Source organism: Pleurodeles waltl, chromosome 12 (assembly GCF_031143425.1).
Source record: "Pleurodeles waltl isolate 20211129_DDA chromosome 12, aPleWal1.hap1.20221129, whole genome shotgun sequence".
In the NCBI taxonomy this organism is placed as follows: Eukaryota; Metazoa; Chordata; class Amphibia; order Caudata; family Salamandridae; genus Pleurodeles; species Pleurodeles waltl.
In genome coordinates, this window is record NC_090451.1 from 188,219,678 (window position 1) to 188,243,969 (window position 24,292).

The window sequence follows — 24,292 nt, forward strand, 5'->3', positions numbered from 1 at the left end:
TACCAGGAAAAAAATCCACTCTGCGAGCTTAATCTAAAGAGAACAGATGCTCGTGAGAAGAGAGATGCTAGCAGCCACCAATGATGAAGAAAATGAACCATCCAGGATGCACTCATCACAGACGATCCGGAAATGACGAGCGGCTTAAGTGTGACTCTCCGAACTGATCAGTTCCCTCCACATCGCTCTAAAAATAGACGTGGCTTTTATAATAGAGTGCTTGTTGTTTGATATTTCTCATATCAAAATGGAACACATCCTTTACACGTTCTGTTAGTTCACTGTCTCTGACATGATGCTTCCACGCTTCCTGGAACAGTGTTATCAAAGGTTCAAAAGGAGGAGGCTGAAGGTAAGTGACAAGCAAATATGCATGTGTACACACACTCCACACACACACATAGTACATAGACGCGCGTGCACATTTTCACACACATACACAACAAAGATGTGCACGTACATGCACACAGACACATTCATGAACACTCACATATGCACGTAGGTTTGTGAGCCTGTGTGTGTTCTATGTACGAAACATACACAGAACACACAAACTTACAAACATTATATGATGTTTTAGAATGTATGGCATAAAGATCCCTCTGAAGTACATTAAAAGGATACTGCTAGTCACTGAGGTGTTCTGTGAACACAGAATTTATAGAACTTTAAGGTGGCTTGCACTATCATTTTGTCATGTGCAGAGTGTGTTTCATTAGGTATGACTCATGGTCACACCATTGCCCTTTCATAGAAAAACTTAAAACGTTGGTGTCTGCTCCTGTCTAGGAATGAGTACGCCTGCAAATTCATAGAATCAAGAATATATAGAGCAAATGTGTAATTCTACTCTGCGCCCTGCCTTCCACTCTTTCTGATGGCTCTAGCACTCTCAACTGTAATAATTTATTGTTGCGCGACTGCCTCATTTTCTTATTACACGAGACTATTGGTGTCACATATAGAATGTAATCAAAAAATAAAAATGAGTTTTTACACAGAGCTTGCAGGCAGTATGTTTCATAGTCTTATTGTTAATATTGTTGAAGATATTGATTGGCCCTCCGTTTTCTCACGTAAACAATATCAAACTGTGCTTGACGCACTTTCATATATGGGTTTATGATCCACCTTTATGAATTTCTTTACACCAGGGACCTGCAGAAATAGCTGTGACATGCTCTTGTATGGCAGTGAGCCTGTTCCGCAAGTGGCTTCAGTCTTGACACCTCATCACCAATGTCTTTACCAACTCCAGTCATCAAGAATGCATTCATGGAAAACTCAGAAAAAATGGAAATGCCCTCTTCTTCCAGTAGCCCTGATCCTGGGCACGTGTAGCGTAAAACTGCTTAGCATGCAGTCCTACAACTGAGATACTAGGTATGACAATTTCATTAGCCCAGGGTCACATGTGTGTTTGCACACCTAACTCAAACAGTTACTAAATAAAGGCACTTGCAAGAGCAAAATCGCAATCCTGGTGGACAAAAACAGGAATTGTGGAAACTTTTCCTTGCAAAAGGAATTTACTCACATAGAAATGCCCCCAGTATGGTGGAATTTCCAAATGAGGACATCTTGTTCACAGGGTGATTTGTGTTCGTTCCTAGGTAGGACCTACTGCAATCATTGGTGAAACCCAAAATCTTGCTAATCTGTTAGTATTCAAGCACCTGTGACATGCAGGTTCCCACCCAGAAAACATTTATGGATTTATGTCTGCCATAGTTTTGAGGGTGGTAATGACGGAGCAAAAATGATATGGTTGTAGGGGAAAGCATTTCTTCAAAGGGAAAACCTAAAAGTACACCTCTAATGTTTTGCGGAATCCTTAAAAGACAGAATTAGCTTCCAAATGTAGGCATAAAGCTGCACGAGTACATTGTTGACTTTTGTAATTGCATTTGAGTCAGATCAAACACTCTAGGTTATTTACGTTTATATTTCAGTATTTATTGTTCATTTGTAAGAATGGTTTATATAGTGAGTCCACAGAAAATACAATGTAAGTATTCGGTAATAACAGGTGAGCCAATTCATGCACCTGCACCACATGTGGTAGATTCCTGGTTAAGCTATTTCTGGCTATCTTTTCGAAATTTGACAAATTGTGGAAAGGGTTTAAACCTTATTAAAGAAAGAAACTTTTGGAGATTTGTATATAAAAACTCCTAGATTGGTTTTGCTATCTTCTATAACAAAGGTTAATTGACAGATTTATATCAGAATTTAAGAAGACATGGCTTGTGTTAGAATACATCCTTGTTGTGGCTTGGTGTAAATCTGTCAAGTATTTTTTACATATTTGTGGTTAAAACATCAAAAATCCAGACTTCAAAAGGCTCATCTCATCATGCGATTTGACTTGTGAACCAGCCAACAAGAATTGATTGGCTGTGAAGACATTGTGTTCATGAATTGAAATCAGCAGTTTGGAAACCAAATCTTCGATTCAATGAGAAGGAAGGTGATTTTTCTCTCTAGCCATACTTACATGGTTTGTGAAAAAACACATGGTTTATGAACCATAGAAATATGGTCACAAACTGGCCAAAGATGTTTGGAAAAATCCTCAATTCCCTACGAAAACTGGCAAAAAACAAATATACCTAGATCCAATTGTATGATCAGTTGCTGTAGCTGACAAAAACATTTGACAAATTATGGCCTGACCATATACGCAGCTCACAGATTAGAACTCAGTGGTTCACAAAATAAGTGCATGTATGTATGTGGTATTTGTATATGGTGAACTTAGCAGAAATGCAGCAGAGCACTGGAGAAGGTCAAAGGCAAAGATACCATCAAGCAAACAATGATTCCAATCACATAAGTTTCAAGATCCTCATTAAGTGCTGCATGATCAAGTGCCCTCTGCCCAGGGACTGCGATCACTCGTGGTTCACAAACAAAAATTGGTTCACAAACCAGACACCACATCATGAACCAAAAGCCTCATTAAAGTAACCATGGTCCATTGCGGTTGGTGAACCTCCAGACCTTGTTCGCAAAATTGACAAAAATACAAAAGCTAAATAAATCCCTACCCCCACAAATAATAACAATGATATAAAAGCAACAAAAAATATTAATTTTAATTTGCCTGCCATATGTCCCTTAATTTAGAAAAAGTGAAAACGAGGGAGAAAGATTGAGAGAAAGAGTGCGAGAGAGAGAAACAAAAGTTTACAACTCCCCATAGAGCAGTGGTTTTCAAACTTTGTAATGCCACCCACATCGTCTGCCCCCTCAGATTTTTCACAATTATTGTATTAAGTTGGAAATGTTTAAATATATCTAGAATTATTTAAACATTGCAGTTAAGTTCTGTTATCTTTTTAAAATGTAATAAATGCTTTACTGCTTACAATAAAGCACTGTTATCTGCATAATGCGTCTTCTGGCCAGAGCCTGCCGCCCTCTCTGGATCACTTGAGGACTCACTCCCTAGACTCTAAAAAAGAGTGAGAGTTTGGATAGAGTAGAAATATGAGTATAGCAAAACTAAAATATTAATATCGGGCTAAACAACCACTAATTGAAACGATAAGGCTGCAAGGGGACCGTAGTGCTTAGAGCGGATTGTGCGTGGGGACCTAAGTGCTTAGATCGGATTGTGCTTTGTGCTGCGGTCACTTTCTACAGCGCGAAAGTACACTGGCACACAGGTGCTGCAGCCCCGCGGGATGAAGTACACCGAAGTGCGCCGTCCTCGCGGACCTAGATCCCGTGGCAGCCTCCTAGTGTGGGGGCGCTTCACACTGAGCACCCTCCGAGTCCCAGGCCACACCACACACCGGCACGGGACTCGGCCGCTGCCCCGCAGCGAGGACGTGCAGGTTCCTGCCCACGCTGCGTGTATGAGCCGGTTGTGAGGGGCAGATTCTGAGGGAATCTGCGCGCTTCTAAGCGCTCTGAGAGCCCCAAGCGTGGCTGGACTTTGTGAAGGAAAGGAGGCGCTTACTTCCTAGGACGGATTAATGTTTGCCACGAAAGACTGAAGCGAGGGAGCGTTTTCAGATTTACATTGCACGGATGCTTGAAGGGGAGAGAGTACCTACATCTCTCAACGCTGCTGCAATACCTTACCATGGATGAGTACCGGTCCTTCTCAGGAGCAAACGGGTACTCTAATTAGAGAGTACCTGCACTTCTATGTTTCCATTTAAAACACTGGCCTGAGGGGAAGTCCCAGCTTCATAGGGGAGGTTGTTTCTTCCACATGGCGTGAAACGCTGGTGTCAGTACTCCCCTCGCCGTGCAGAGGAGGTTCAGAGACACTTGCACTAGTGGCGCACTGAGCGCTCCGTGGCACACAGACCTCCGTGCAGAGCCAGCACGCCACGCGTGAAGTGCGCCGGGACGGAGTGTGATGAACGCTCGCAGGTGAGCCGCGCGCTGCTCTGGGGTTGCGCTCTCAGCGATGCGCGCGCCCCGTGTGCTTGGGCAATGTAGAGCAGTCAGAAGTGAGGGGGCCACCCGGCACGCCAGAGCCCGCCCGACGCACCGGGACTGCCGAACTTCTGTGCTGACCGGGGCAAGTCACTGCAAGTCACAAGAAGCCACTTCCGTTCTGTGTGCCAGAGACTGCAGCTGCTCTTCCCCGCCGGGACGTGACGGAGAGCTCTGCTGTACCTACCGCTGACTGCGCACAGAGTAAGTCGGAATGGCAAGCAGTTCACATAAGAATGGGCCGATAAAAGACAATCCTGTGTGTGAATGTCCTTTGATATTTATATATAAATAAGTAAAATATAGATATTGACACAGATGCACATGGTAACACGCATTTTCTATATACATACTTGCGCCTTACAGTAAATTACAGATGTTACAAGTGTACCAAATGTTACAGTGTACACTCATTTATTCATTTTGTGTGTCTTGCAATTTGATGCATTCTCATCTTTATTGTTAAGTAGGATATAGCACATAATTTAAATGAGGAAATCCACAATGTACCTAGTCGCTTTATAAATGGATGATAAAATATTGTACATTGAAAAAAATGCATTGGGGCCAGCAGTTGTATCTTGCGCCAATAGTGCTCTCATAACTGCACTCATACGTAATCACTTGCTTTTGATGTTCTTCTCTGACGCTGATTTTGCTTCCCTCCTATTGCCAGTTAATTCCAGTGCTATGATCTTCAATAAGGAATGCACGCACATGCCACCGCAATGCCGATTCTCTCTGGAGGCAGTGAACAAGATTATAGTAACCTTAGCTACACCTCCAGCAGCACCTTGAACCAGTTCTTCCCGGTGGCTGTAGAGTCACAAACCATCAAAGGTGTTCATTATGAAAGGGCTTGGAGGATTTATCACCCCGATGATCTATATACAGCTGACCAGAAACACGAGCTCATTGTCAACGTAGGAGGCATCAAGTACTTGGTGCCCTGGAGCACTTTGGATGATTTTCCCATGACCAGGCTGGGGAAATTGAGGTTCTGCAGCAACTATGAGGAGATCATTCAGCTGTGTGATGACTATGATGAAGACACCAATGAGTTCTTCTTCGACCGAAACCCATGTGCTTTCAGCATGATCATGAGCTTTTTGGCAGCAGGGAAGTTGAGGATTTTGCGAGAGATGTGTGCCTTATCCTTCCAGGACGAACTCAGGTACTGGGGCATTGAGGAGTCCAACTTGGAGCGATGCTGCCTGAGAAAATTGTTTCAAAAACTTGAGGAGCTGGCGGAGGTCCGCAAAGAAGAGGAACTGCAAAGGAACAGGGAAACTATCTGTGTCTTGGACGATGATACGCGGATGGGCCAATGTATGACAAAACTGAGGGATATGGTGGAAAACCCACAGTCGGGACTGCCTGGGAAAGTCTTTGCCTGCCTCTCCATTCTTTTTGTGGCCACCACAGCTGTGAGTCTCTGCATCAGCACAATGCCAGATTTAAGAGAGGAAGAAGACAGGGTAAGTCCCTCTCAGTCAAATCAGCCTGTCATTGCATAGAGATTGTGAGAAAATACCATGCTTGCTAAAAAAGCAAATAGCCACCTCAAAGAAATTGAAGCTGATTTAATATGAGTGACCAAAAAGTTCATCTGCTTGATTGACATCAAAGGTAAATGTTCTTGACTCAAATGTAAGCCAAACTGACTTTATTGAGATACAATTTAACTTTACTTAATTGAATTTGAAGATACATTTACGTTATTCGTACCAGAGCTAACCTTATGTGAGTTAGATAAATATCTAACTTTTTTTGTTTGGGTACAATGATTAATTCACAAACTTTAGACCAAAGTTAATTATATATCGTTGTGATCAAAACGTCCTTTTATTGATAGAAAAAAGCAACTTTCTTTGACTGAACTTATGCAATGTGAGTTAGACCACTACTTTAATAACTAGATGAAAACACTGTAACATTGAACAGGTTTAAACTTAAGCTAACGTTGCTTCATTCAGATCAGATCTAACTTTATTTGAATGACACAGAATGCAACTTTATAGGATTGATCATGAAGCCATCTTTTAGACTAAAGCTAAAACCCTGAGTTGAGATTAAAACTCAAACTACTGGATTGAGATCAAACCTAACTTTATTGGAATGAGACCATACGCTACTTTGCCCAATCGAGAACACAGGCAACTTTTCTGGGTTGAGACCAAAGTTAATTTTACTTGGTTAAGATACACTTTACTTGATTTAATCAAAGCTTTGTTTAACTTTACTGAATGTGATCAAAGTTAGTTTAGTTATGCAAAATCAAATGTGTGTTCTCATTGAGTTGAATATTACGTGATTGAAATCAAGCTATTCTCACTTGGTTGCCATCAAAGCTCATCCTTAGTTAATTGAGATCAAGCCATATTTATTTACTTCTTTGATATGAATCTTAACTTTACTTCATCAATGTGAGCACTCACTTAGCTTGATTACAGCCAGAGCTACTCAACCGAGATTTCAATTGACTGAAAAAAACATAAAGCTACTTCTTCTTGTTTGCATCAATGCTAGCTAGAATTTATTGGGGACAAAACTTGAGATGTGATATCTCACTAAATGAAACAGAAATCAGATTTTCAAAATATCAACCAAGTATACCTTTTACTTAAGTAGGCATGTAATGAGAATCAGGAGACATTATTTTATCTCAGTGGAGTTACGTTTTCAATTGCTCGTCTTTCCCCAGCTCAATGAACCTACATTTCCCTGATTTAGATTGAAGATCTTTACTTATTTGAGATATTAAATTATTAAATTATCTTCAACAGATTGAGATAAAAGCAATATCTTTATTCTTATCCGACCTAAAAGTATTAAAAAATGAACCTTACAGGGTGGTGATGGGTTTGCACTGACCTACCATATTCAAATACTCCTATCTAAAAGAGTAAACTAGTCTGTTATAAAGTCTAGTATGATGCTCGGGTGAAAAAATGAGGTTCAAAGAAAGAAGCTCAATATTTGTACATAATCTGTCACTAAAACACTTGGGGCTCCCAATAAGCAAAGATATCTCTTCTGAAAGTATGTATGTAGATATCTGGTCAGCCAGTAGGATTCAGCAAGTCTGGTGAAATATGCAGGAGCTTCATGTTTGTGTACTGTGCTATGCAATAAGCACAGTACTTCACAATTGCCTTTCCTGGGAACCCTGCCAAGATGCAATTAGAACATTGCACGTATTAAATTGCCATCTCAAAGATGAGCACAATACTTTGGTGCCTGAGAATTAAAGGGTACCCTTTAGGATGCAGTGACATTAAAATGAGTATTGTGTTGTGCTGGGTACATGTAGGCTATAATATTGGCTACAAGAACACATAACTTTCAGATTACAGAACTGAAGTATGGCTGTTGAAGGGGCCAGTTGTCTGTAGGGGATGAGCTTCTTGGGCCAATGACCACTAATTCAGTTTTAACATGATTTAGACTTAGCCAGTTTTCCTCAGAGAAAAGAGGATTTGGACTTTACCTGTTCATTTGTATCACTGAGCACTCCCCACTTTCCATTGACAAGCCACACTACCAAACATTACACAGACTCAGTTGCTGGAGAAAAAAGGCCACAGTCCATTAACAATCAGTCATTACATAAATACACCTACCTGTAGGTGGCACACTCTTTGTTAAGACTTTCGTTTTCAGTTCATCAGTTTATTGATTTTTATTGAGGGGACATTCATCAGGTATGAGGCTTAATATTGCTAGTAATATCTGCTTAACAGCCAGTTCTGTCCCAGGCCAGGAACACGTGTAGTGCCTGCCTTCAGCCTCCATTATTTGTTCTGTACTCCACCAGGGACCTTACCAACTGACATCCTAAGGACCCCTTGGTCAAGGCACCCCCCTTGCATACTCATGCCTTGTCAAAAAATAACCTTGCCCACTGTTATGCCTGACTCCTGGAAAGTTACCAGCCACCCTCTGGAACTCAGTCATTTGTGACATTCGCTATTTGATCATCATGCCCTAAGCACATTCTTGCGATCTGCAATGATGAAGGCATAGGTTCAGCTTCCTCTTGAATGCCATTTTTGTTCCCTCCTTGCTTTGGAGCCAAGGTAACTCTAATCACCTACCATTCTTACAGTCTCTGTCCATCTGGCCTCTGCTCCTTGGTCCAGGTTAGGGTCTTGGCCCCTGAGGTCTGCTGGGCTGGCTGAGCCTTTGCTAAAACAGGCAGCAATTTGTTTGAGACACCGTGACCTCATTGCAGTTTAGGATAATTCAGGGTTGCATCAAAAATAAGATCATAAAATCCAAAATTGTGACTGCACAGAATTCTGTGCTGTGGTACTAGACAATTGTTGAAAAGTGTTAAGATAGGACAGATCCATATGACACCCCAGGTTAAATGTTGTTGAGGGATAAAAGAAAAATCAAGAACTTAAGAGAAAGGAATGTATGTATGCACGTATGTATACGTATGACATTTCTACAGGCCAAACTTACACCAAAGTCATCAGTGCTGTGTACATGGTAAAAAACAAGCATAAAGTCAACAGGTAAGAGGAGAGGAAGCTGGGGTGTGGATGGTTAATGCATTGTGTTGTGGTGTTCTTTAAAGTGGTGAGCCTTCAGCTCTTTCCTAAACTGGAACAGCATTGGGAGGATCCTGATGGACAATAGATGGAAAAGGCTTGCTTCTTGTTTTTAATTTCTTACACTTCTTAGTCTGCATTCAATGGTGTCCTGGCTGCAGGTGTGCTGAGGTCCATATCCAGGTAAGCAAAGTTCTGGTTGTGATTGCATTGTAAGTGATGCAACTAGTTTTGAAGATGATGCAGGCCAGCAAGGGAGCAAATGGAGTTCCATCAGGATGAGACTGATGTGATCATATTTCTTCAGGCCCTTGATGAGAGCTGCTGAAACATGTAGGATGTCCCTGCATATGAATATAATCCCCATGACTACGTGTGACAGCCTGTACTTGCCATGGTGTGCGGGGAGGCCGATGTGTGTGTGTGTGTGTGACAGTGCGGGGAACTGTAATGCCCAATGTAATCACTGATGTCAGTGCATTGTGTATGGGGACCATCTCTGCCTGGCAAGAGGAAGGTGTGATGATTCTGGAAACCGAGTGTGATGTACTCTCATGGTGGAGAAAGTGTGATATTTTACATCACACTCCAGCTGATGTCAGTACAGCGCTAATATCTTGCTTTTAGACAGTGATTTGTACCACACTTTTTCAGATGATAATGGCCTACTTGAGGGTCCTCCGGAGGGCTACATTAAACTTACTGCACCCGATAAAATCCGACCTAACATCGCTGGCTTTAGAGTTTATCCGGTGTGCTATTCACATAGTATGAGTTTTGCGATTAAAACGGGACACAAGATACAGGTTTTGGTGCTTACTGCACCATCCCCATGTTCTGCTTTCTATCTTGCATTTTCACCAGTTAAAATATGGCAAGTTTGACCTGGTTATCGCATATGATGCAACTAACCATACCATATATAGTTTATTATCTCTTCAGAAATACGTGTTGCGCAGGAATTGCGATTTTAGCAGAGTACTTGCAATCATTCCTTAAGGGACTCAGTTAATCAACCTTGAAAGGATGAACAGCTAAGTTGGCCTTGCTAGGATTTAAACTGGTCACATACAGATGATACCAGATGTCAACAGTACACTACCACTACGCCATTTTGATGGCTAATCTATAGGCGTCAGATCTTTCTATTTCAAAATATAAAAATAATCTGTCACGATGGTATTGTCGCCCACGACAGTGACGAACACATGTGCAATTTGCCGAAATATACCTCAGTGCTTCTAAGCCTGCGCTACCTCCCTCCCTCGGATTCCCGTCTGGGGTCTCTCCCACCCCCCAATGCACTTTCCAGTCTGGTCCATCTGCGGCAGTACCATCGGAAGCTCTTATGATCTGGATTATACCATTGTTTGGAGGATTTCATTCTCGTGAGCACATGTCGCCAGGCTGCTTGGGCTTGAATTTCAGAGCAGAGCTTCTCTGACAATATATAATTTGCACATATGCAAGGGGCATGTGGGGCCCACGCCATGAATCTTTAGGGAACGCCTGCTCTCGAACTTTCTCAGAATATTTGTTGCTGAAGAAGCTATTGTGATGAAGTCCGTCATCAGAAATACCAGGGCCGAGCGGCTCGGGCGCTGATAGGTTGCATCATTTACTCGTTACACCAATTCATCCTGTTCACAGTAGCCAGTGCTACTGAACTGTAGAAACAGGTCACTGAGAGCCAGGACAAAAAGGGAAACCACATTTACCATATCGACTATGTAAGGAAACCACATTGGGTTAATGCACCAGCTGCAGAGATGGGCAAGTCAGGTTAGAATCCCGCTGAGGAGAATCCAGGGCTATTTCATAATGGTAAATGACACCTGTGAGTATATTTTCACCTGAATTTTACTCTTAAGTTATTGAGTAAATTTACTATTTTTGATTAGTCACAAAATTTGAATGTAAATTTACTCAAAATTCTAGACTTAGGGCCTGATTCTAACTTTGGAGGACGGTGTTAAACCGTCCCAAAAGTGGCGGATATACCACCTACCGTATTACGAGTTCCATAGGATATAATGGACTCGTAATACGGTAGGTGGTATATCCGCCACTTTTGGGACGGTTTAACACCGTCCTCCAAAGTTAGAATCAGGCCCTTAATCCTTTCTGCCCCCTGAACAAGGGAGTGGAGCTACATTTACAAGCAGAAATTACTTATAAAGAAAAAGCAGTAAATCCAGCACTAAACATGACCTACCACTGGTATTGCAACACACTCCCATAGACTAAAATAAAACATTCAAATACATTTACAATCTTTTTCCAATTTAAATTAACTTTTAAAATGTTCTTTATACTCAACCTTAGGGGGGTATCCATAGTCATCTCAGAGATCTCTGTATGGTAAAATATAGGGAGAAAATCCATATTCTTTATCATATGTAGATCTCTGCCCTGACTATGGCGTCTATAAATGGTAAATTATAGGACAAAATGTTTATTTAACTTGAAAAAGTTATTAAGACATTTTTATGATAAATAATGTTGCAAATATATTTTCTATATTTATTTTAAATGTAAAACTAAAGGAAATGCTACAACCCTGTTATGTTAATTGAGCATTACATATTCAAATATTTTAACTATTATGCATTAGGTTAAATTTTTTAAAGTATAAAATAAAAAATAAATCCCTACCTCAAGAAAAACTTAGTATGCATTACTTATTATTAAAATGAATGTATAGAATTAAGCAAAAGTAATTTAATTCTATGTAAAATGTTTTGTTGCATTGATTTTTAAATGCAAAAATGTTTACTACAATATGTTATAATTAAAATACAAATATGTATTATGCTTGCAATTATTTTTAACATTAAATTATATTGATTTATATTTTTTAACTATTTTATATAATTGATCATATTTTCAAAGAGGTTTTATTAATAGGAAATCAAGCTATTATAAATGAATAACCCTTATGTTGCTTTCCTCTATTGCTGGCATTGCTGACCATTTCTTCAAAGGGTGGGAAGAGCGGCGAGTGAGAGTGAGGGGACAAATGGATGATATAGGGCAAAAGATATACTGAGTGAATTCTGTATACTTAATGTAAGAGGCAGGACTTCAGGTATGTTCCTAGATTTCTGAAGCGGTCCACAAGTTGTGGATCAGAGGATGCCTACATGGTGCTATAAAGCAAGCTCCAATGGAGCATATCATGCTCCCTGTCCAACCTCTGTTTTTCATTTTGCTCCCAGTGAGCCCAACTATCATTTAAGCTCATTGAAGGGCTCAATGATAAAATTTACTGAAACCCCCCCCCCCCCCACATGGCGCTCTGAGGTAGAATTTGCAGGGTTACGGTGTCCCTGTGGGTAGAGCATTAGGGCTTCTTCCTATTGAACCTTAATGCCTTGTCTACCAGTGCACTTGTTGCTCCTCCCCTACTTCTGGCCTGATCTGTCAGAGTGTGGCTGTTCTTTGGACCCAATAAACATTTTTACTAAGGCCAGTTGGAACCAGCTTAGAATGGGAGCCTGCTGGCTATGACTCTGACATCGACTGTTCATGTGTGTGGCCAAGCAGGCTTTGATTGGCAGAGGCTCTTGAATTTGACCATTGCAAGAAGGACAGTTGGTCAGATCTGTGTGTAAGTGTTGGTCCACTTGACAAGTAAGTTTTTCCATATTTCTCATCCATCCAGGACAGAGCTAAACAGCAGTGTGGCAATGAGACTTGTGTTCCAGGGGAATCATTTTGTCTCTGCCTATGCTCTTCCTCAAGTTGGAAGCAAGGTTGGACTCTGAATTTAAGAAGGAAAGCTGCTTGGGTGCCAACTTCCAAGAGGACTAATGCCTGTCATTAAGTGATGCTGTATTGTGTTCTATCAGCAAGAGTGTTTTCTGGCCAGGAAACCTAAGACAAGCTACAGTAATGGATGTGTGCAAGCTGCCATTTGACTGCACCAACTCCAGAGCATTAGGCAAGCCAATCCAGTTTCTCAAGTATATCGTCAGTCTCCAGGGGCGTAGCTTCAGGGAGAGTGTTTGTGGTGTTACACCCTCCTAATAAATGTACTTTTTATTAAATAGTTGTGTACATGTGCTTTCAGCCGGTTTTGAGGTCAGTTGGATTTCACCAGGAATTTTTACACACCATAGACAAAAAAAGCACACACACACTCACTCCCTCTTTGTTTTGAAAGTCTTCAAAAATGATGGTTATTTTACAGAATATTGTGTTTTCTCCCACTTAGCACTCCTACCAATCTGCATTTGTCTCCCTTTCCGCGGCCTCTTTAGCACCTCTCATGAACTCTGCTTGTCGGGTATGGTATTTTGATATTGGATGCTAGCGCCATTGTTGGAAAATCGGAAGCTCAGTTTTGTGCCTTATGACCAGAAAGCAGCGTTTCATGTCTTCATTACATACAAATAACCAGTGTAGAATACATGGATTTAAAGCATGCTTCGAAAACATTTGTTTTTGCATTTTTGTGATTCCTATCTCCTGTAGAGTTTCCACAAGCAGTGCTGACCTTCAGGGCTTCGGAGGGGGCAGTGGGTGAAGGGTCTGCTGTTGCTTGGCTCAGAGAGTACAGTACATACATGATAATGACTTTTCAAAATTCAAAACAGTCCATTGTCTTTATAATGTGGTCTTTATAATGTATTTCAGTTCAGTACATTAAATCATCTAGTTTATTTGAGTTGCAATGGTACAATTTAGGAGAGAGAGATTCTAATCATTTAGAATCATTCATGGCCCACCACCACTGCACTGACCATGAAGCTATTAATAAACCTGTAGTAAAGCCCCTATATTTGAACCAGGGTATTGCTATAGATGAAGTAACATTGTAGCGTTGCTTTTGGGCAGTGTACACCCCGAGCTGAGGTATTTCAAGGTGCTCTTATGAGAGGATGAAGGAAAAGGAGGCACTGTAAAAAAATAAAAAGTATTTGCCCAGAACCACACAACGTGGTCAAGTGGAAGCCAGGATTCTATTTTAAACAATTCAGCCAATGCGTGGTTATATCATTTTTCTGTCCTGTTTGAGATCAAAGTTAATGCTTTGTTACTTCTTTGAGGAGCTAAATCAGTGCACTGTGTTAAATACATCGCGGTTATGCACATTTAATAAGGATTGATGGTGGTAGTGTTTGGGGAGGGTGATAATTTAATGAGGAAGCTAAACTGAAATCCAGCGCACCCATCCTTGGTCATTACATTGCGATCATTACGTAGCTAAATATCTATTAATGCCACCAAGTGCCATCTGACAGCCCTGCTCGCTGAACTCACTTGCTATTTGTGGCATGGGGGCTGGTCTGACAACATTTAGTAAGACTTCTTACGGTATGAATAGGGAGAGTGTACACTGGACCAATTAATCTCCCAGTCCCTCATTCTTTTTCAATGCTTACGGTACGGTCCTGCGGGTATAAAGCACTGGGCATAGCCATTTCAATTAATTTTTGACCTTTTATCTTATTGGGGGTTTGAGAGGGCTCTTCAAACCATTTTGGAAGGGTTTGTTGGCACCACTTTAGGCCTGGGCGGTTTAGTTGCAAGTGCATTTGAACCATGTAAAATCCTGTACAAAACGAAGACATTGAATAGTAGCACTTATCCAAACAGAGGAAACAAAGAGACACATTTCTCATGGTAGTGTAGTAACTAGGCCGGTGGCTGACTTGATGACCTCATTGAATTGAGTCTAGTGAAAGGTTAAGCTTGTGCACTGCATTATGAACTCTTGGTGCCATGCTTATGAGTACAAGGTGTAAACTGTTCCAACTGAAGTACATGGTCACTGATCTGTGGACTCAGTCTAGTGCTAATGCGGTGAACAGGATTCAATGCTTGAAAAACTGGGAGCTGATCACAAACACTTAAATAGTTTTTAACTTGAGCTTGGGTTCCACCAGCACTCATTTGTGGGGACCGTCAGTTATTATTTCTCATTGGACGCTTACAGAGAACAAGAGAGAGAAAAGCACCTAAAAAGGAAAGAAGAAGGAGAAAGATGTAAAACTGTCACAAATGGGATGAGTGAGTAAAAGGGGCAGGGAGAGTCTGGTAATGGATTCAAGAGGCATGATGTGTATTCCAGCCTACGCAGCCTTGGTATTCTGCCCATCAACATGTAATAGCAATATCCATAGGCTTCTGAGCAGAGCTTTGGCCATCAACACTCATTCTTTTACAAATTAAGCACCCTTCGTGGACAGCATTGGCCACAGACTCCAGTATCGGAGTAAATTGTAGCACTTAGGGCACTGTTGCTATAAGGTTTGGGGTCAGCTCTATTTCTTTGAACGAGCTAGTGACTTCTGACTTTCTTTCCATATCCCTATTTTATGGAATTTATTTTGTCATATGTGTATTAAAGTACTTTCATTTTACAAAATAAATCACTGACGAAGTAGCAACCAAATTGAATGATACTACTGTCTTTTACAGCGCTGAGCGTCTAACACAAATCACCTCATTCAGTAGGACTTTCTATGCTCTTAATCACTATCCTGAGAGTGTAGTGCCACAAGGAAGTACATGCTAACTCAGTTTGGGGATCAGTAGTACAGTGTTCTTTGGCTATTAGTAAATAAATTACTCCATTTGTCACTATTGGAGCCCTGATTTCTTAGCGTAAAAAATCCCCCTCCCATCTAAAATGGACACAAGAATGCATATTGCTCCACAAAATGATGCTAAATGCAACAGAACATAAACAGCAAGAGTGAGCAGCTGCTCGTGCTCTCTAAATCTGCCCTTAGGATAGGTGTTTTCCTCAACTTACTACCGAAATTTAGTGCTATTTTCTGAGCAAAAAATGCACCCTTGCATCAAAGATGGATACGAGGATACACTGTTGTACTAAGAAATAGTGCTTAATGCAGCAGCACATGAACAGTGAGCATGGGCTAGTGACGATTACCCTTGTAGGATCCCCCCCCCCAATATAAACAAACAGGAGTAATCACATAATTATTGGTAATGCCCCGTCAAAGAGTAACACGGAAATACTGAAATTACTCTGATTTTACTCTGATTGTACCCACACTATTTCCCTCAACAACTTGGTTCTTGGATTAATTTTCACTTTTCCAGGGCAATAATTGGTCTATTTCACCAATTCACTCTTGGGCTCAAGCAATTTTCATAACAATTTATAATTTGGACATTGTCAGGATTAAGTTTCTGGGATTAAATATTATGTTTTTGCTACAAAGTTACTCACTAATGAATGTAATCCCCCAATTTGGGCAAAACTGAGGAGTTTTATTTCCAAATGTGAAAGTGAAAACCCTGTAAAATGTGTCCATTGTATGCATTTTTGCGTTGGAATCTTCTGGTGAAAATTTGGACATGAGGCATGCCCTTACATGCTCAAAGCCTTTAAGACACTAGCTCAATGTATAACACACATAGTTTATAAGTTAATGCTGTGTAAATTGCTAATGCAATGGATGCAGCCATGGTGGAAATCCAGTTTTTAAACTTTAAACTTTAAAAACTCCACAAGACTTCGCAGAGTTCCACCAACTGGCAGAAAATGTGCAGCTCTCATTGCAATTTAGTGCAGGTTGCATGAGCAGCACTAAAAAATCACCACAAATGACACCTTGTGTTGCACAAGATCAGTCTGCTCAAGCGGCAACAAATGTACCCGGGCCGCAGCCCTATGACCGTGACTGACCACGTTAGAAAATTGTGCTAGGGGAGGCCAAATCTCACGTGCACTCACCATCTCGCAGATTCCGGAGCCTCACGGGAGAAAAATTCCTCCACACGGCGATTGGTGGAATTTGGCCGTAACTTCGAGTTAAGAGTAAAACGGAGTCACTAAAATTCCCCCAAATCAGCAGGCAGAATGAAACATTCCACCCACGCCTGACACTTTTACATTTCTCACAAGGCTGCTCGTACCAAGTCTCCCACAAGAAAAAAATGTAGATGCAAAAAATATATGCAACATACACATTATTAAAATTTCTGTAAAATTATGCTCACTTCAAAAGTAATTCACCTGGGCCTAATAATCACCAAGCTCCTGAGAAGAACAAGATGAAGAGGATTTATTCAGACCTCTGTGTCCTCGTGGGTTTGCCTGCTGAAGCAAAGGAACAGTGCCAAAATGTGGAAGAAGTTACAGTTGTAGAAAGACCTGCAGCAAACTATGAAACTGTGGTCTCCTATAAAAGCCGGGCTGTACTTCAAGATATAGGTGGTCATTCTGACCCTGGCGGTCTTTGACCGCCAGGGCGGAGGACCGCGGGAGCACCGCCGACAGGCCGGCGGTGCTCCAATGGGGATTCCGACCGCGGCGGTAAAGCCGCGGTCGGACCGGCACCACTGGCGGGGTCCCGCCAGTGTACCGCGGCCCCATTGAATCCTCCGCGGCGGCGCAGCTTGCTGCACCGCCGCGGGGATTCCGACCCCCCCTACCGCCATCCAGATCCCGGCGGTCGGACCGCCGAGATCCGGATGGCGGTAGGGGGGGGTCGCGGGGCCCCTGGGGGCCCCTGCAGTGCCCATGCCACTGGCATGGGCATTGCAGGGGCCCCCGTAAGAGGGCCCCTACATGTATTTCACTGTCTGCTGCGCAGACAGTGAAATACGCGACGGGTGCAACTGCACCCGTCGCACAGCTTCCACTCCGCCGGCTCGATTCCGAGCCGGCTTCATTGTGGAAGCCTCTTTCCCGCTGGGCTGGCTGGCGGTCTGAAGGCGACCGCCCGCCAGCCCAGCGGGAAAGTCAGAATTACCGCTGCGGTCTTTCGACCGCGGAACGGTAACCTGACGGCGGGACTTTGGCGGGCGGCCTCCGCCGCCCGCCAAGGTCAGAATGAGGGCCATAGTTGGACTAGACTGCAGGGCAATCAGGCAGTACCCAAAGTGATGGTCTGACAGATCAGTGTGTGGGCTTCTTTTTGGGCTTCATGGTCTACTTGACTGTTTTTTAGTGCTGATTTCTCTGCTATTACTACAAATATTGCAAGCACCAAACACAAATGCATATATGTCTCCCATACCTTGCTAAACACATACCCTAGGGCCTGATTATGAGTTTGGTGATCGGAAAACCCACCTGCCATACCGGTGGTGAGGAAACCGCCATGGACCTGGCAGTCTCCCTACCTGCCCTAATACAACTTTGAGTGCTGGCACGGGGCATGGGCAGTGCAGGGGCCCCCTCACCTGTTCTCCGCCAGTCTTTTCATGGAGGTTGAAACTCCATGAAAACTGGCGGAGAACATGGTTGTAACCATCCAGGTGGCGCTGACTCCAGCACTGCCCTGCTTGATCATAACCAAGACCACTGTCAGACCGTCGATATCAGAGATCCTGGCGGTGAAGGCGGTAGGTTGGCAGGTCTGCCCGCCAACCTCGTAATGTGGCGGTTGGACCGCCACAGCTGCACCACGTAATCGGGCCCCTAGTCTTTAGAAGTTTAAATAGCCCTGATTTGCAAAGGTGGGACTCTTTTTTTAGCTATCTGGTTTGCTAATGGGAGGTAGTGCACGGACCTATTTACTGTCCCTGTCCAACTCCGCCTCATGATTTCCCTGCTCACTGCTGGTGACTGACGGTAAATAGAAAACCACTGCAACTTCATGTCCTTCTGGACCACTAATATATGCGTAACATTGAAAGTTGTGGCTCCAAAAAGTCAGCCCAAATTGGACCTTGCAAGCTTGGCTTTGCCTTATGGAGTTTAGGTGTGTTCCTTTCTCCAAGGAACTTTTAGGAAAAAAATAGGCACTATGGAGCTTCTTTTGGCAACAATTCAAAATGAGTTGGCCAAAAGAGCCACAAACTTTGCAGGTGGCGCTAACCAGCATGCAGAAAATATTGGATTAAATAAAAAAAGGATGATTTATTTGAAATATTTTCACGAAATTAGTGCAGCAGAAAGTTGATAACAATTTGTCATTACTTATAAAAGTAAAAAATATATAACTCGCCTACAACAAAAATAATACATTTTGTCATAAAAACCATTATAACACATTACTTATACAAGGAAATGTGCAAATTTAGCAAGAACTCTTTTTTGTGCAACGTCTAAAATCATCTAATTATAACATATTTTAAAGGGCAAATAATTACCAAGCTATAGCTTAAAAAATAATACATTCTTTTCGAAAAAAGACCTATGCTAAAAGCAGAAAGTATTACAAAGATATTCAAATTCTCAGATTTTTATCTCACGCAGGAAGGAATTCAAACTCTTAAATATACAATCAGACTAGTGTCTATGCCTCCATCTACAGGATAAATCCATGTTTGCACACATGATACAATAGTCTTCTTGTGCCAAGCGAGGCCTTCTAGAATGTTGACGGGTTCTCTACTCCACCCCTCCGACCCTTCCATAAAGGGCAGCAACAGAGTGCATTTTTCAGCACAGTACCCCCTTAAACATGGTAAGACAGTAGAACTAGCTCAAATAAATTGGGTCAGCAGTTTGACACAGCTGCCTATCAAATCTGGAGATGCCTGTAGCATCTTTCCTCAGTTTATCGTCATCTTCCTTTCATTTTTAATTGAGATGTTTTGCTCCCAAATTCGAGCTTTTCATTTTATGGTATATATATCTCCTCCTCGGGTTCTAACCCAGTTCCAGTCTAAGCAGATGAAAGGATGTTTTTTTTTTTTAGCAGGTCTATCAATTTCCTATTGCACATAAAGTAACATGAGAAATTGGGTGAAGATATTGTTATTACTTCTGAAGACGGACCCTTGAGGTCCCAGATGCATTGAACGTAAGCAGTTGCGGCTGATGGTGGGGCAAAGTGGAAGCGGGGGTGAACAAAACAAACAAAAAATAAATATATAAATAAATAAACTTATCTTGATCCCCGCCGCATCGCCACACCGCTGCTCTTCAGGTCTCTACTGCAGGCAGGCACAGGCTCCCAATCTGCCCCGTGGCCAATCCTATTGCTGCTCTCATGCTGCTAGCAGCATGAAAGTAGTGTCAGGATTGGCCTAAGTGCCTTGGGTTTGCGCTACCTGTGCCTTCTGTCTCCAGCCCGGCAACAGAACTCAGGTTGGAGACAGCTCAGTGTGCATGTGTTTTTAGCCGTCCTGCGACAGCTGACCAAACACACATGCGCACTGAGGGGATTACACATCATTCCCCTTCCCTGTCTGTCATCCCCCAAGGCCCCACCCCTATAAAAATAAAATGATAATAAACACCATTTATTATTGTTGCTGCTGCTGGCATGGGGAGGGCGACACTTTTCCGCCCTAGCGGAAGAGCCACTGCTAAACTTAAAAGATACATTTGCCATCTCGAGTAAAATGTCTGTTCAAAGTAAAACACTAAAACCATGAAAGAAAAGAGGTGCAAAATCTCTAGGAAATAAGGTGCTATCCTTTAAGGATGAATGAATTTTAAACGAAAGCATCCTTATTTGAGCAGACGATTCCTCTAAAGAAACTAGAGTATATGATGAACATTTTTACTGGTTTTAGATGACGACATCAAAACAGGGCGTGCAGAGTTTTAAAATTGTTTCTTATGGCTGGAAGAGCTACACGTTTGCACCTCTCAAAGGGTTGAAACCAATTAATAAGAATGAACAGTATTTAGGAAAAGGTGTGCATTCACCGAAGCATCCTTTGTTGTTAAATCTGATATGCAGAAGTAATATGCATTTTTATAATGCCTTTTTGGATGTGATTTTTTGAAAACACAACAATTTTTTAACAATTACATTTTCAATTCAGTGCTTTCGATGATGGCTCAATACTGTATAACAGTGCATGTTTTTTTACACTTGTTAAGCTCCTTTATAAATGCGTTATAGTAGGCTGCATTTTTTGCAATTAAAATAATGTCTCATCTCATATATCTCCTACTAATTACACAACACAAAGCCCAGACACTTCTGACTGCTCTAATTTAAGAATGAATAAATGGGGACAAGCCTTTCACTGACATCCTAGTACCTAAAAATAGCAGGGTCCTGCTTCCCTCACTAATAGACCTGAGGCTGATAATTAATGCGTGACGGTGGGAATCTGCTTCCTTCAGCACTGGTCCTCCTCGTATTCCAGGACCGACCCAACCGCAAGCCTCCTTTTTCACTCTCTATTAGGCTGGAATAATCCGGCACGCCTAGAGGATGATTGACTTGGAAACTGCGGTGCAGGACAGTGAGGAAAGACTTGTTCACCTCAAACAATGCACATGGTTGCATACGGACTGGTGCTGTTTACACTTTAATATAATATAATTTAATATGATAATATATGCTTACTTCACGCTTCGATGGCTTACTGCACATTATGTTTTGCACAGGGATAAAAAAAGAAACACATTTTTTTCTATTTCTGCTTAGTGCAACTGTTTGTCGAGTACTGGTCAGCTTAGATCCGATAACTCCTGTTTACGGGGTTCCTTATTTTTCATGCAGCAGAAAAGTAATCTTACCTAGCCCCCAGAGTGTAGGCTGGACCCACAGGGAACCTCGAATGCCCCACTGAGAGGAGAGGGTGTCTATTTATGAACTATATGGGGATAACTCTGCTATACCATCTAAAATATCGTAAACCACAGCATACACACCATCTTCCTATTGGGGCACGGTGCCCTCAAAGTCCCAAGGACTAACGAGTATTTTTTTCTTCATCGGTCTACAAGCTTTGCATGGGTGCTACCCAAAGTGTGGGCTTAAACTGGCAGGGTAAGGTTAACATGTCTTCTTAGTCAAGCAGCGTGGGTCTGATTTACAAAGAAAATCGCTTCTGTACACAGGGCCAGCTTTAGGGGGCACTGACCTGGGGGACATCACCTCAGGGGGGGTGCTATATTAGCAATAATTTATGGTTTAAAATCACCTGATGCAGAGTTCTTTGTGCATTTAGCTTTCAGGCAGTAATAAAAATGTGAAGATAACTCTTGTGATTAATGTTCCTGGTAGAGAGAGAGAGAGAGCAGAGTTTTGTCTAGTGGCAGTTTTGACTCGCCATAAAATAGCACAAAGGGTTAATAAGCCTGCTGCAAAGAACAGATCTGTATTTTGCGTGGATAGCTAAGTGGATTACTAAAGCCAGTGTTTATCAGCGATTTAAAACAAATTAAATGTGCGTGAGAGAGGGGCTATGGAGAGATGAGGGGCAAATTTGTTGGGTATTAGTGAGGAAATCAGAGGAGGTCATGAGTGGGGGCCCAAAAAATATTGTCGCACCGGGCACGACCAGCGCTAAAGCCAGCCCTCTCTGTATAGTTACTTCCATGCATGGGGCAAATGTCACAAACTTCACAAAGTATTCTAAGATTATTCATGAAAAATTGTAATTTTATTAGCTAATCTGGCACTCCCCGTCCATAAGTATTTGCCCCAGCAGAAATGTGAAAGCTGCACATGTTTTCATATGAAAATGCAGTGCATTTATGCATTTGCACCGTTAACCTGTTTTTCCTCCAGTGGGAAAAAAGATTTGGACAAGGAGGAAACTCATTCCCCTAAAAAGCAAAATTACACCATAGTATGTAAGTAATTCAATTTACAGTGCAAGTTTAGCATCAACATTAAATAGATGATCTGGGAGGCTCTCTAAGGAGTACATAGGAATTTGCTTCATTCGGAGCTTTACCCTTTGAGAGTCTAAAGTGGAAGATTTACATAGTGTTAGGTGGATGCTCGCGAGCAACACTGGCTAGGACATGTATTTGTAATTGTTATAGGAGGTGATGTCCATATCCTGGTTCCCTCTACGTGTCAGACTCTGACTCGGCTCCTTCCTCATATAAGAGCAGTGCCAGCGACCCTTAATATGTAAGACAAGTGCTGGTGCACAAAGGCTTCCTCAGAAGTCCGCAGCCTGCGCTGAAGAATGTCGCTGAATACAAGGCTGCGTAGTCTGGATTCTATGTCATGCGTCTTTCTTCCACTACTCTACATATCCTATTTATTTCACTCTTGCGGGTTCTTTTTCATCCCTGATTTCTCCCTTTGTCACTGCATTTCTGTCTTTTTGTTCCCCTCCTTTCTGTCTTTCGGGGTTTTCTCTCTCTCTTTCTCTGGAACAAGGAAAAAATAAAGTGCTGGTCCCGATAATGAGCGCCGGTGGGCTCCACCTGTAACCCCAGCTCAAATTAAGCACTTGGGCTGTCTGATCTTGCCTGCAGTGTAGCATTTGATCAAAGGACAATGCTGCCTCCTGCTAAACCAAGGACATCTTACAAGTATGTTAAGCATCCGAAGAAATACAATGTGAAATGTTTGTACATGAACTGTCTCTCTGAATATGCAGATTAAATTCAGAACAAAGTAATAAACCTATAACTACAGATGGATTGCATTCTAGCTGCCTTTCATACATCTGTCCCACTAAAAGCCTGTAACCAAAGAACAAACTCAGTGGGATCGCTGGTTTTTCTATTGCTGATTCATTTTTTGCTGTGTTCACTTGGTTGGAGTCTCTTATTATGGATGAGCGTCATTCGCATGATTTCAGGCAGCGTAATCATGCAGAGTTACTTAAATATTCAGGGATATTATGTGGGATCATTCAAGAATAGTAATTCTGCATTTTGCACTATTTTCTTACCATGAAAATGCCCCCAGGCATCCAAAATGGATGGGAGGATAAAGTTTGTTCTCAGAAATAGCACTAAGTGCAACAGAACATGAATAGCAGGATTAGTGGATGCTTGCGCTCCCTAAATTGGTGTTTTCCATTCTATCAAATGCAGAACTGCTGGGTGACTATTTCCAAAGACACAGTTATATTGCCTCCACTTGTAGGTATTTTCTTCCCTCACTTATTGGGCTCATAGTGGTCTAGTTTCTTCTCTCCTCCCAGGGTTACTGATGATATTCTTCTCCCATTGGATTTCTTCATTTGCTGATATAATATTATATCACTATATACTGTGTAGCTGTTACATCACTGTTTTCACTGTTCTCTGATATATTGGAAGCTGGCTTCAGCTCATAATGGACTGTATGTCGCTGACAGTTGTTTATTTATGGTCTGCTTGACAGCGCAGTTGTGATAATCATAACCAGGAGAAGGACTTTGGCTCCATCCTCAAGTTGGGAGCGAGGAGTGCATGTTTAGACTGGGCTGACTTTTGTGTTTCTACAAAATGTGTTTAACATCCACACAGCTTTGCTCATTATGGTCTGGCTTGAAGCACAGCTGTCACCAGACAATTATGTGAGCATTACTTGAGAGGGGTTTGGGCTTCACCCACATGTTGAGAGTCAGGAGTGCATGCTTTGATTGGGCAAAAGTTGTGAGGTCCCACAGAAAAAAGTGCTTGCCCTCCACACATCTGTCATAATTGT

General features: G+C 42.0%; 1 protein-coding gene across 3 annotated transcripts in view; it reads left to right on the plus strand.

Moving 5' to 3' along the window:
* Window positions 1-221: 221 nt before the first annotated feature.
* KCNG4 (potassium voltage-gated channel modifier subfamily G member 4) overlaps window positions 222-24,292 on the plus strand; it is a 172,536-nt gene continuing 148,465 nt past the window's right edge. Inside the window, exons 1-2 of one of the 3 annotated variants that reach the window (XM_069216712.1) lie at window positions 222-352; window positions 5,132-5,933. In XM_069216712.1, coding sequence (XP_069072813.1) covers window positions 5,163-5,933 — 771 coding nt within the window. In that variant the 5' untranslated portion in view covers window positions 222-352; window positions 5,132-5,162. Of the gene's footprint in view, window positions 353-4,268; window positions 4,390-4,523; window positions 4,660-5,131; window positions 5,934-24,292 lie in introns of those variants that run through there. The other 2 variants (XM_069216714.1, XM_069216713.1) reach the window with 2 other exon arrangements.